The following is a 14748-nucleotide window of genomic DNA, read 5'->3' on the forward strand; positions in this document are numbered from 1 at the left end:
TCGAGTTATAAAGTCACAATTCTGACTTTTTTCTCCCAATTTTAAGTTATAAAGTCACAATTCTGACTTTTTTCTCACAATTTTAAGTTATAAAGTCACAATTCTGACTTTTTTCTCACAATTTCGAGTTATAAAGTCACAATTCTGACTTTTTTCTCCCAATTTTAAGTTATAAAGTCACAATTCTGACTTTTTTCTCACAATTTTAAGTTATAAAGTCACAATTCTGACTTTTTTCTCACAATTTCGAGTTATAAAGTCACAATTCTGACTTTTTTCTCACAATTTCGAGTTATAAAGTCACAATTCTGACTTTTTTCTCACAATTTCGAGTTATAAAGTCACAATTCTGACTTTTTTCTCCCAATTTTAAGTTATAAAGTCACAATTCTGACTTTTTTCTCACAATTTTAAGTTATAAAGTCACAATTCTGACTTTTTTCTCACAATTTCGAGTTATAAAGTCACAATTCTGACTTTTTTCTCCCAATTTTAAGTTATAAAGTCACAATTCTGACTTTTTTCTCACAATTTCGAGTTATAAAGTCACAATTCTGACTTTTTTCTCACAATTTCGAGTTATAAAGTCACAATTCTGACTTTTTTCCTCCCAATTGCATGTTATAAAGTCAGAATTGTGACTTTATAACTCGTAATTGTGAGAAAAAAAAGTCAGAATTCTGAGATAAAAAGTCGAAATTACTCTTTTAATCCTTTTATTTAGAGACGGAAACGGGTTTCCATACTCATAAGTATTGCGATTCTTTTTTATTTTATTTTTGCAAAAAGAAGAAACAGTCCGACACACGAAAGCGCTGGTAGATTTGCGTCATTATGGCAAAACATCAGAGAATGAGAAGGATTCTCCTATTGTTCACTCTCTCTCTCACACACACACACATACATACACACAAAAGTGCAATCTGCAGACGCTCGCGCTCACGCCGGCCGCGCTACTCCTTCTTGCTGGAGCCCAGCTTTCTGAAGAGCTTCCTGCCCTTGGAGAAGAAACCTTTCTTCTTCTTCTCGGGGAGCGGAGGGGCCGCGGGTGGAGAGGAGCTCAGGGTCCGGTTAGGCTCCGGGCTGGGCTTGGGGTCCGGCTCTGGCTGAGCTGCTGGAGTCGGGTCTGGAGGAGACGAGCCGACGGGATCAAGAAGAGCTGACGATTCTGTCTGGCTCACCTGGCACACGGAAGACAAAGACACTTACACAAGAGCTCAAGAAAAGAAATACAAGAAGATAAAATGTTATTCAATTAAATAAAGAAAAATGTTAAAAAATAAAATTATTATTAATAATAAAAATATAAAAAAGAAATTAAATAACAATAAAATGTTTTAAATGTAAATGTAAATTTAATGTGTGTATGATGAATTTTTTTTCTTGTAAATCTGTGAGTTTAACTTTCTACCAATTACATAAGAGTTGTATAAAATAAATTACATAAAACAAATTTTCTCCAAATAAACAAAATTAAATACATTTAAATTAAATAAATAAAAAACACACCCACTGCAAAAAAAGCTCTGGTTTTCCAGTGCAAATCAACTTTAATCGAGATAAATTTACTTGAGAAAACGTCGGCACATTTGGTCAGAAAATATTCTGTAATGGCATTGAATAAATTTAAATTACATAAATAAAAAACTTAAATAAAATGTGTTTTAAATGCATGATAAACTTTCTACCAATTACATATGAGTTGAAAAAAAAAATATATATATATAAAAAAACAAATAAAAAATTAAATAACTAAAATAAATCAAATGTGTTTTAAATGTATGTATGGGTAATGAAAATGTTAAAACCTTTTCTGGTAAATCCTCACGAGAGCTGACAGAGAGTTAACTTTCAATCCATCACATAAGAGTTGTTTAAAATAAATACAATAAAATAGAAATAAAGAAAAATAAACAAAGATTATTTGTGTGCATGTGAGTGTCTGCATGTGCATGTGTATGTATGTGTGTGTGCATGTGTATGTATGTGTGTGTGCATGTGTATGTATGTGTGTGTGCATGTGTATGTATGTGTGTGTTTGTATGTATGTATGTATGTGTGTATGTATGTGTGTGTGCGTGTGTATGTATGTGTGTGTGTGTGTGTGTGTATGTATGTATATGTGTGTGTGTGTGTGCGTGTGTATGTATGAAAGAATGTATGTGTGTGTGTGTGTGTGTGTGTGTGTGTGTGTGTGTGTGTGTGTGTGTGTGTGTGTGTGTGTGTGTGTGTGTGTGTGTGTGTGTGTGTGTGTGTGTGTGTGTGTGTGTGTGTGTATGTATGTATGTATGTGTGTGTGTATGTATGTATGTATGTATGTATGTATGTGTGTGTGTGTGTATATATGTGTGTGTGTGTAGAAAACGTAATAAACTTTTTCTGGTGGGATCTTACAGTCCTTGAGAGAGCATACTGTGTGAAAACATCGCCCACATGAGACACACGCACGCACGCACGCACGCACACACACACACACACACACACCTGACATGAAGTCCAAGACAAACTCATGACCACAGGGGAAGGATCGGGACATGGACTATTGATTTGAGTTTAAAGGGCCAGTACAGCTAAAAAATGAAAAATATCATCATTTTTCAGCCACTTCCTTCTGTAGAACACAAAACATATTTAGAAGAATGTTGGGGTCCATATAAGGGTCATCATCGTTAACTAAAACTAATTTTTTTAAATAATTTGTGTTAACTGAAAAAAAAATAAGATGTTAAATAAATACATAAAAGAAATATCCAAATTAGAAAGTTGACTTAACAACAAGCGAACTAAATAAATAAATAAATAAAAAACAAACTAAATAAAAATAATATAAAAGATATATAATACAACTAAACTAAAAATAAAAAAGTAAAAAGAGTGTTTAAAATTTGTTGAAAATTTGGAAACTTTTCCAGGTAAGATCTTATTAAAGAAGAGATCTGAGACAGATTTAACTCAATGACATCAGTAAGGTTATCAAATAAATAAATATTGAATTAAATGAAAAAACACACAATTTTTATTTTATTTAATTTAATAATAAAAATGAAATAAAATAAATATAAATTAAAATAAAAACTAAATGTATCAAATAATAATAACATAATTAATTTAATTTAATAATAAAAAAATGAAATAAATAAAAATAATGTTAATAATAATAAAAAACACAAAAAACTAAATAAATAAAATAAATTATAAATTAAGTACAATAAAATAACATGTTATTATTTAATATAACTTGAAATGAATAAAAAATAAAACTGTACAAAAACTAATACTGAAATGAAATAAATCAACCCGAAATGGTAAAAATAAAAAAATAGCGAAAACGAACTAGGATTAAAACGACAACAAAAAACACGTACATGTATTCAACACTTGAATAAATGCTATAATAGTATATAAAACAGATATAACTGGACCGCACCGACTGACAGAACAGTTTTGGGGATGAAATATTATGATGTGAAAAAGAGTTTGGATTGATTACTCTAGATTCAACAATCTTGGATTTCTAAATCATTATAATTTTTTATGTCTTTTTTTCTGAGCTTGAAAAACAAACACACTTCTCCTTTTGTGTTCCACAGAAGAAAGTCGCTGGGAAAAAAAGAGGATTGGTTGTGCTGAACTAACCCATTGACCCGTGGGTTTGAGTCGAGAGCCTTTAGGAAAGGAGACACACGAGAGGGTTTGAGATCTGTGAAAGACTTACGGTCACGTTTTAAAGTGAACACCTCTCCTGTGCTTCTGAAAACCATGCAAAAATAAAGACAAACACAAAGAGATCAGACACACACACACACACGAGATGACATGCAGAACAGAAGACGAATCAATGACACGTCACGCTGTGATGGACAGAACGGGATGGAGAACACACACACACACACACACCTGCGAGTCTCTGCGGCTCTCCGTCACTGTGTGCTCCGGCCGGCCGCCGTCCTCCTCCGTCTCTGGAAAAGCTTGCAGGAAGTTGGACGGCACGAGGCCTTTGTGTCCATTGAGATCTCCCTGAAAACAGCAACAGAGCCCATAATGCACTGCTCATACTCCATCATAACAGTATTTATTATGCAGAGTTGCATCTTGAGCGAAAAAATCTGCAAAAAAGGTTCTAATATGATCCAATGTGATGATGCAAAGTTCAAAAATATCAATAAAGACTTCTTCATATTGTATATAGAGCAAGTCGGGGTAAGATGAACCACCCACCTTAATTTTTCCTCATGACTATGGATGACAAAATCTCATCTCAGCTCAGCTACTTTTAATTTTTGTATTTCATCTGAATATCATTTCATCATCATAACACATTAACTGATGCAGCATTCATTCATTCATTCATTCATTCATTCATTCATTCCTTCATCAATCCATCCCTCCCTCCATCCGTCCATCCATCCATCATCTCTTCATTCACTCATTCATCCATCCATCCATCCATCCATCCATCCATCCATCCATCCATCATCTCTTCATTCACTCATCCATCCATCCATCCACTCTTCATTCACTCATCAATCAATCCATCCATCCATCCATCCATCATCTCTTCATTCACTCATTCATTCATCCATCCATCCATCCATCCATCCATCCATCCATCCATCCATCCATCCATCCATCCATCCATCCATCCATCATCTCTTCATTCACTCATCCATCCATCCATCCATCCATCCATCCATCATCTCTTCATTCACTCATTAATCCATCCATCTATCCATCCATCATCTCTTCATTCACTCATTAATCCATCCATCTATCCATCCATCATCTCTTCATTCACTCTTCCATCCATCCATCCATCCATCATCTCTTCATTCACTCATCCATCCATCCATCCATCCATCCATCCATCCATCCATCCATCATCTCTTCATTCACTCATCCATCCATCCATCCATCATCTCTTCATTCACTCATCCATCCATCATCTCTTCATTCACTCATCCATCCATCCATCTATCCATCCATCATCTCTTCATTCACTCATCAATCCATCCATCCATCCATCCATCCATCCATCCATCCATCCATCCTCTCTTCATTCACTCATCCATCCATCCATCCATCCATCCATCCATCCATCCATCCATCATATCGCTCAATCATATCATATCCATCCATCTATCCATCCATCCATCCATCCATCCATCCATCCATCCATCCATCCATCCATTCATCATCTCTTCATTCACTCATCCATCCATCCATCATCTCTTCATTCACTCATCCATCCATCCATCCATCCATCCATCATCTCTTCATTCACTCATCCATCCATCCATCCATCCATCCATCCATCCATCATCTCTTCATTCACTCATCCATCCATCCATCCATCCATCCATCCATCCATCATCTCTTCATTCACTCATTCATCCATCCATCCATCCATCCATCATCTCTTCATTCACTCATTCATCCATCCATCCATCCATCCATCATCTCTTCATTCACTCATTCATCCATCCATCCATCCATCCATCCATCCATCCGCTATCAGTATGTGCTGCAGCAAACACACCAAGTCAGCATTATTATATATGCATATTTTATTTTTATTTATTAGAACGGTATATTCTGTTCTAAACTTAAATCTGTAAATTAATGTGTGACTGTTTTCCGGTACATCGATGTTGCGCTGTACTTTGCACAGGCAAATTAGCCGATTTAATTAGATTTGCTGTGAAATGTTAGCCTGGATGCCGAACTCAGCCCCGCCCACAACATTTGAGCTTGGGCGGTTCGGTCTGGCCTCGATCCATAGAGGAGTAATTATGCTTGTAGCGACTCAGGCGAATCAAACACACAATCGCCAGTTACATTTAACAAATATGTTTTGAAAGTTGTGCTCACTAGCATACCTTCCCCCAACACAACAGAGGGAGATTCTTCAGTCACCCTGGAAACCATCTGATAAGATCTTTTTATGGCCGGAAAGAATGTGGCCACATGAAGTCTTATACACAAAGAGTTTAAGACACAGAGCTTTTGCCTCAAATTATAGACAAACCATCTATAAATGAACATGCACCCCAGGACATTATATGTAAACACATAACTGTCTTGTAAAATGTTTATTCTGTATGGTATTTTGCATCTTTTTGTCTTTGTCTTAACAAAGTACTAGTTCAGATAACCTCATATATGTCATGTCTCCTATCAAATTAATGCTCACTTCACGACTTACACTTCCATGTATATCACTTATTCAGAAAATGCAGTGTGTGTTTGTTGCATTAATTATAGTATGAAGACTCAGAGACCCACTGAGTCGAACTTTCAAACAAAGGGCAATAAATTCTGCTGAGGAATTTCCCGCCGGGAAATCCCAACACTCTCATTGGTTAAGTCTAACCCTGGAGGGTGGGACTATTTCCAGACCTTAAAAGACCAGTGAAGACAGGCTCTCTCTCTCTTCTCTCTCTGGCTGAACCAACACGTCATCGTGGCTGGCCCTTGAGCCAGGCCACCAATGCAGGCCCTCCAAGCAGGCCCCAACTCTTCTCTTCTCGGAAAAACTCTCTGGCTCTTACTTCTCCTCTCTCTCCCTGTGGGAGCCAACACCCACGGGGGGGCTGGCACTTAAGCCATGCCACCAATGCAGGCCCTCCAAGCAGGCCTCATCTCTTCCAAAAATCTTCTCTTCTACAATCCGATCTTCAAGAACACGAAGCATCGCTAAAGCAAACAGCCGCTTCCCTCCCAACCTCGGAAAGGACCGCCGAACACGCAGGAACATACGCACACAAGCGAGAAGCCAAAACGAAACCAAAAAGAATGCAAGTATTCTTATTCTTACTGCTGTAAAGAGGGTGTGTTATTCTCCCGTTGGGATAAATTAACTCCGTGAAGGTCGTATTTGGGGAACTGAAGGAAAGTTGTTTCTTACCCTCCCCCACTCTCTTTGTTTGTCTCTCTCTCCCTCTCTTTGTCTCTCTCTCTCTCTTTTATCTCTCTCTCACTTCAGTCTATTCATTATTCTCTTTTATGTATTCTTTCGTTAATATCTATACTTCTACTCTCTTGATGCATATTTAGTATGTACTTTCTGTGTGAATTGTAATGTTATTTTTAGTCTGTGTTTATTAAATCTCCAAAAGGCATTTAATGAGTTGAATCTGTTATTCTGCCACATACACAAAGTCAATGAAACTTGCGATCTAAACGTTACCTAACTGCTTATGCTACTATGTTAGTAAAGTAAACTGTATGACCATTTGAAATATTGAACTTATCCTGATCAGTAAAGTTAATGTTTCTCATGCGCTCGTAAAGCAGTAATCCATTATTGAGAATTGATTTGGAAAGTCTATAACTAATTTGCAGGACAAACTTAGTAGGATAATTTCAAGCAATTCCATAAAGGGTTACTTGTATTTAATTAAACAATTTTCCCTATCGGAAAATTTTAATACGTAATGAACAACTGGCAAATCATATTCATAAATTCATGAATATTAAATATTAAATCCCTTTTGAGTTAATTATTCCCCGAGACATTAAACTCATGAGTCGTTGTTGTTACATGTATTTGGTGGAGAAAAATGCGGGCAAGTTTCAAACGTTTGTGTATGTGTGAATGATATTCATATTCTATTCATTGTGTATTTTTGGAGTATTAATAACCTGCACGCGCGTTTTTGTTTCGTTTTGTTTTGGTGTTGTTTTGTGAATTATGAACGGTACGCGCAAAGCGAACCCAGGCATAAACAGATGCTGAGAAATGTTGAAGTAGCCGGATTATATTAATGAAATATGAACGGTACGAAAATCTCCGCGTGATCTCCGAAACCCCCTGCAGCCGTAGGCGCAATAGGTTTTATCCGCGTGATTTCCAAACAAATGTATTGTAGGAAACCCATACATTTGACTCGAGCAATATATTATGTGTTCCATCAAAATAATGAGATTTTGATGATGTCTGTAGACACGTACGTTGCGTTATCCCGCTTGATCTGAACTACGGAAAGTTTCTATCATTGCGGAAGATTGGGACAGGGCGAGACTCTCCTGTACAATATAAGGGGCCTCAGAATAATTATTATATCGTTAAGATAAACGATAACTCCTGGTTTAAGTCTGGCTTAGCTAACCAAAGACTTGAGACCTAAAACATTTGAATCAGAGATGCTGAAAACCGTCAGCCATACTGATAAATGTCTATTGGAGTCCATGTAAAATGCGTGAATAGGCAGACGGAAAATTCCTGCATTCACCCGTCTTGTTACGCGTGCATCTAGAGCACCAGTCATTTGTAAATGATTTGCAAGAGCCAGTAAAGCGCAGAACGCCAGGGCGACCCAGAAATTGCAACGCCGCTTGCAAACCGCCAGAGGGCGACTCAAGAATTGCAACGCCGCTTGCAAAACGCGAAGGCGACTCAGAAATTGCAACGCCGCTTGCAAACCGCCAGAGGGCGACTCAAGAATTGCAACGCCGCTTGCAGCACGCCGGAGGGCGACTCTAGAACCAGACAAAGCCATCTGGTGAGCATTTCCGCCTAACTAACTCTAGTCTAGGGCGGGCGCAATAGCGCCATCGTGTGGATAAATTCGGATAGTTTCACTCTCCGTCATTTGATTCTGCCTTAACAAAATAAGTTTGAGCCTATAAATTGTTTATTGCTTACTGTTGTACACAGTTTCATTTATACAATTTTTCTAGCAACAACCAAGTCTCCTTTCTCGCTGATTAAACACCCTTATTCGAATTTGAAGTTTAAAAAGAAACATAACTTCCTCTAACTCAAAGTGAAATTAGGTTTAAGTCACAGACAGTCCAATTGGAAGGAAGGACGCCACCGTGTGGCTATACCCTGTTAAGTCAGCGCAACACTAAATCCCTACTCCCTTTCTGATTAATTCTTTTATTTGGATAACTCCCACTTAGAGATTAATCATTATAGGATAAGATTTTTGATTGGCTTTCTTTTATTTGATTTTCCTTACAGGCTTATTTAAATTTCATTTAAACTTGCTTTGAATTTAATTTGAATTAAGTTGAGCTTCTAATTTTTTTTATTTATTATTTTTTTTATTTTATTTTATTTATAATTTTATTTTAATTTTTAATTTTAATTTTAATTTTAATTTTTAATTTTAATTAATTTTTTAATTAAAAATTATTATTATTATTTTATTTTTATTTTATTTTATTTATTTATTTTATTTTTCTCTCTCTGCAAAAGTTTTCTTTTCCCCTCCCATTGGGAATAAAGCTCAGTCTGGTAATTACAAACGGTATCAAAAGTGCCTTTTGTTTTATCATTACTTGACAGAAACTTTTGCCTTTTTCTAAATTGCTCTTGATATTTAATCTTCCACTTAAGCGACCTCAATTCACCCCGGATGAGCTAAATGGGATAACCCATAGTACAAGCCGAATTTTAGTATATCTTGAGCATTAAGCCTATTCATTTTCCCTAACACTCCCGGCGCGCACGCTGACATTCCTTTCATTACAGACCAATTAATCTTGTGTTTGTTTCCACTGTGCTCTTTCCTATCCTCACTGTTGGACTATCACGATTGTGTTTCTTTCAGTTCACCAAGAGACCCCAAGGAGAATTAGATAGTCCCGGGACGACCGAGCAGCAGTTCACCAAGTGACCCCCCAGGGCTACCGCCCACCTAATTGTCTGAATTGTCTAATTATCTAACTGTCTAGATCAGTTAGCCAAAATTCCCAGCTATCCGTACGATAGCTCATTAGCTTAGAACAAGCTTGCATTGGCTCTCTCTCTGTGTGTGTGTGTGTGCTGTGTTTCTTTCGTCCGCAGTAATGTTCCGTGCACCCAGTTCCGCCGTCCCGTGGGACCGCCTAACGACATGGCTGGAAGCGCTAACGGCCACCAGTCAAGGAAGTCTGGGGCAGCTAAGCCAGGGACAACTGGACACAGAGCTAGACCAGCTGATGACACACGACCCCACGCACAGCTACTCCAACAAGGAAGTGGCCAAGATCCTCGGAAGCCTCGCCCACGTCCTCATCGCACAGGGACGTCTAAGCGAAGGGAGCTACGACAACCTGGAACAGGAGGCAGCAACGCTAAAGCTTCAAGCCAAGGAGGCCCGGAGAGACCAAGCCCTCACCCAGCTTCGTCTAGATCAGCTTCTAGACACAGAGAAAGATGACGAAACAGACAAAGAACAAAGAAAAGAAATAGAAAGACTTCAAAAGACCCTGAAGGAGCTCCGTCGTGACACCGACCGACGAATACAGTCAGAGAAAGACGCCGGGAAACACCTCGACGAAAAGCTTCGGCGTGGCGAATCCCTCCTGGAAAGAGCCCATGATGAACTTAAAGACAGAGACATTAAAGCTAAAGTCTATGCAAAACATTTGCAGTCGGCACAAGCCGAGATCGACGAGCTCATCCAGCAAAGACACGAGCTCAAAGATGAACTTGACATGGTGCAAAGAGAACTGAGACAATCATATATAGTGCAACGTTACCGGAAGGGGGAAACACACAACACACAGTTTCCCCTGACCAGTTACTCCGCACATTTTAGCCACAAAGCAAGAGCTACGAAGGGGAATGACAGCCCCCTGTTTAAAAGAGCACCCGCCAGTCTCCACGAATCCCCGTCAGCAGCAAAGGAAAGGACGCCCTTCCAGGAAGTCAAGGTCAACAGCCACGAAGCTTCAAAGAACCTTGACAAGCTGGCCAGAAATATTCCTACCTTCAGCCCAGACCCGGCAGGAGGACACGACGTCCACGCATACTTAAAAGACATAGACTTTTATTTGCAAACTGTCGCTCACGCGAACAACTGGGACAGACTGTACCTGCTCAGGGCCACGTCTAATCGTGACGTACGCAGCTTTCTGGATCGACAACCAGAGGCCATCAAAGCGGACTACTGGCATCTACGACAAGCTCTAATTCGTGAGTACTCCGACCCCGAGTCAGACCAGGGGTTCATCACTGCCATGGACCTCAAGCAAGCTCGACGTGAGACCTCACAGAACTTTTATAACAGACTGCGACGTGCCTACTTCGGGACACGTAACGACCCAGGCATGGAGGAGGACATCAACTTCAAAACTCTTTTCCTCCGAAACCTGCACCCTACCATCAGTTACCACCTGGGGGTGCTGGCGTGCCCGCGCAGCATGGGCACGCAACAGTTAAGAGACTTGGGTCACAAAGCTTACGTCAAACAGAAAACCATTTCTGAAAAGACTGTAAAACAGCCCACCATCTGCCCTGTCTCTGTGCACCACCAAGAGCTAACCCTAGAGGGTGCCAAACAGAACCACAGTTACCGACCCGTCAACAGAGAGTCCAAACCACTCCAAGCCAGCAGAGGGCAGCGTGGTCATAATGGCGACCGTCCACGGTACCAGAGCGATCGCTCTGAAGGATCCTGGGACCCGCCTCGCCCAAAAAGCCAGCGAAGAGGCCACTCTCGACGGGACAATGGTAGGCCCAGACCTGAACCCACGTCTGGCAAAGAAAGTGTAGCTGCTTCTGAAGTTACAGAGCTCATAAAGATCCTGAAAGAGCTCCTCCGACAGACACCTCACAAGGAAGACAAGAAGGACGGACCAGGTACAGCACGACTAGACATGATACCGGAAATCAACCTTCCCGCCCTTCCTGCAACTGAATCATCCACCCTGAACACTGTTCCCCAATCACGGACTAGTGTACTAACTGTTGCACCCCCACACGTCAGCAGCACACCCACACGACAGCTGACAGCAACAGCCTCTAATCAAGACAGCATCATGGGACAGCCCAGCCTACCAGAAAGCGCTGCTTTGATTGTTTGCACGCATAATGAGACACTTGACACATATCCAGACGGCTTATCAAGCAACACACAGGTCCCCACACCAAGACTCCTGGGAAACCTAATCGAGAAGGGGATGGCTCGAAAACTCTATCTGACTATCACTATGGAAAGGGAATTTAAGCTCGAAGCCCTAGTTGACACTGGCTCCGACCTCACGCTTATATCCGCCCAACTGTTTGAAAGACTCAGATTTGAAGCACAGAGGCAAAATCGCACCCTTAACCTTCACACTTGTAAGCTAAATGTGCAGTCGTATAGCCAAAACGACATCCAGATCAAGCACGTAGCTTCCATCCACCTGACAATTGGACCTATGAGGCTGATACACCCAGTCTATATCTCCCCTATGAACACTTATCCGTTTCTCATCGGAAAAGACCTGCTGGACCGCTTCGAACCCGTACTGGACTTCAAACAGCTGAAAGTCTGGGCTCAAGTGCGTGACCCTCTGCCCCTTCAGACACACACATCGTCTGAGCAAGACTGTCAAGTCACAGAGGTCACGGGAACTCCCGCAGAGCCAGACTGCCAGGTCACAAAGGCCACGGGACCCCCTGCAGCACACTGTGACAACACAGCCTCAGCCCCAAAGCCAAGTTCAAGTTCGCTACTTTGCACATTTCAGCTATCCAAAGACTCTGATACCTTCTGCCCCCAGGTCATGAATGACCTACAGCTGAATGACATTATCACAACGAACAGTATCCCTGCACTGTGGGCAGACAACTCAACCAAAAGTCTACCACTGTGCAATGCAATCAGTAAAAACACAACACACGGCGACATGTGGGCACCCCCGAACCCCACATCCAGCCCCATTGTTGCAGTGCTAACCCACAGCAAGCGATCGACACCGGCTACAATGCCGGCCTTGCAGCTGCTATCACTAACTCCGCAAATTTCCAACAACGATATTGCGGATATGCAAACCTCTGACACTGCAATAAAGACAATTCTTGACCACCTCTCAGACCCCTCCAACCACCCTATCACTGACTCTGAGCTCATTGATGACTCTAGCCACAAGCATCTACATAACTCCAGACACATGATGCGTATTATGGACAACATTCTCTGGTGTGCACCCGATGGCAACACAGCGCCACAGCTTGTAGTGCCACGGTCGCAAAGGGGGGTGATGCTAATGTACGCCCACAACACACCATGTGCGGGACACCACGGCACCAGAGCCACGTATGACACACTGAAACAGGTGGCATATGGGCCTGGGATGCATCAAGATGCGGCAGAGTATGTTAGAGAAGGGCTAGTTCGCTGCCGGTTCCAACCAGCAAACCCGAAGCACAGAGCCCCACTACAACACAGAGGGACCACGTTCCCATGGTCAAACCTACAAATCGACCGGGTAGAACCCCTGCCCAGGTCCACAAAAGGCAAAAAGTACTTTCTCACAGTGGTGTGCCAGTTTACCAAGTGGGTGGAGTGTCAACCAGCACCCAACGACACCGCCCAGACCACGGCATACCACCTGATGAATCACATCTTTTTCCTGTCAAGATTGCCACTGAGAATCAACTCAGACAGAGGCATCCACTTCACTACTGAGGCCATGCAACAGATCTGGAAATGCCTAAGAAACGCGGCCGTGATCATGCTCCTGTGCCTCCAGACAATCAGAGGCCAGCCACCACCAGGCACCATCACACCGGGTCCAGCCTCGGGCATCGTACTGAGAGAGCAACCTGGACTGCTGATCACCAACTGCAAATGAATCCTCAAAAGAAAGACATACTCTCCTGAACTTCACATCAGCAGCGCAAGCTCCTCCAGCCCTGCACACAAACGCAAAAGGGGGGAGGAGCCCAAGCCCTCTGCCTAACCTTATACCAGCTTCAAGAACCTTCTCCTCCAACACCAGTTAGTCACCTTGTAGGCAATACTGCCAAGCCCCACACTATGTCATGCATGTGATTTGAGAAAGAAGGCCTTTAACGAACACAAGGCCGCCTCTGAAGGGATTCTCAAAACCCCAATGACTTTGAACTTTGAAACAGAGAAACCAAAGTGGATCACCAGAAGGCACCCAGCCTGGCCACAATGCGAGGCACCCTCTGGAAAAGTTCCTAGTCAGCATAGGACATAAAAGTGTCAAGATGCACAATCCATCTTCCTAGGCAGGAGACCTAAAGGACTGACTGGCCATTGCGAGGAACATGGTTCCACCCAGGGCTGCAGAAAGCCCACAGCACACCTGCACCACACAAACGGACTTCTGGATGACAGGTGACGCACCGTCAGGGCACCTGCTGCCTCGACACCTGCTGCACAAGCACAGAGACCTGAACTGGGCTACTGTCTGCCTTATCTGCCGTGGAACGACCATCACTTCAGGAGACACAAACAACTGGAGCCTAACATGGCTATGGTGTGTCTGATCTTCCTGAATCTTTGATATCGCTCGTTGTTGTCCATAGGAGGGACAACAACTAGCGAAAGGGGGGATTATGTAGCGACTCAGGCGAATCAAACACACAATCGCCAGTTACATTTAACAAATATGTTTTGAAAGTTGTGCTCACTAGCATACCTTCCCCCAACACAACAGAGGGAGATTCTTCAGTCACCCTGGAAACCATCTGATAAGATCTTTTTATGGCCGGAAAGAATGTGGCCACATGAAGTCTTATACACAAAGAGTTTAAGACACAGAGCTTTTGCCTCAAATTATAGACAAACCATCTATAAATGAACATGCACCCCAGGACATTATATGTAAACACATAACTGTCTTGTAAAATGTTTATTCTGTATGGTATTTTGCATCTTTTTGTCTTTGTCTTAACAAAGTACTAGTTCAGATAACCTCATATATGTCATGTCTCCTATCAAATTAATGCTCACTTCACGACTTACACTTCCATGTATATCACTTATTCAGAAAATGCAGTGTGTGTTTGTTGCATTAATT

The 14748-nt window shown here is 41.5% G+C and overlaps 1 protein-coding gene across 2 annotated transcripts in view; it reads right to left on the minus strand.

Moving 5' to 3' along the window:
• Positions 1–708: 708 nt before the first annotated feature.
• The window catches only part of LOC137071582 (peripheral-type benzodiazepine receptor-associated protein 1), a 198424-nt gene continuing 184384 nt past the window's right edge, over positions 709–14748 (minus strand). For both annotated transcript variants that reach the window (XM_067439707.1, XM_067439706.1), the window contains 2 exons: positions 3898–4017; positions 709–1181 (listed from right to left, as the gene is read on the minus strand). In XM_067439707.1, the coding sequence (XP_067295808.1) occupies positions 954–1181; positions 3898–4017 (348 nt within the window). In that variant the 3' untranslated portion in view covers positions 709–953. The remainder of the gene's footprint in view (positions 1182–3897; positions 4018–14748) is intronic.

This window comes from Pseudorasbora parva, chromosome 3 (assembly GCF_024679245.1).
Source record: "Pseudorasbora parva isolate DD20220531a chromosome 3, ASM2467924v1, whole genome shotgun sequence".
In the NCBI taxonomy this organism is placed as follows: Eukaryota; Metazoa; Chordata; class Actinopteri; order Cypriniformes; family Gobionidae; genus Pseudorasbora; species Pseudorasbora parva.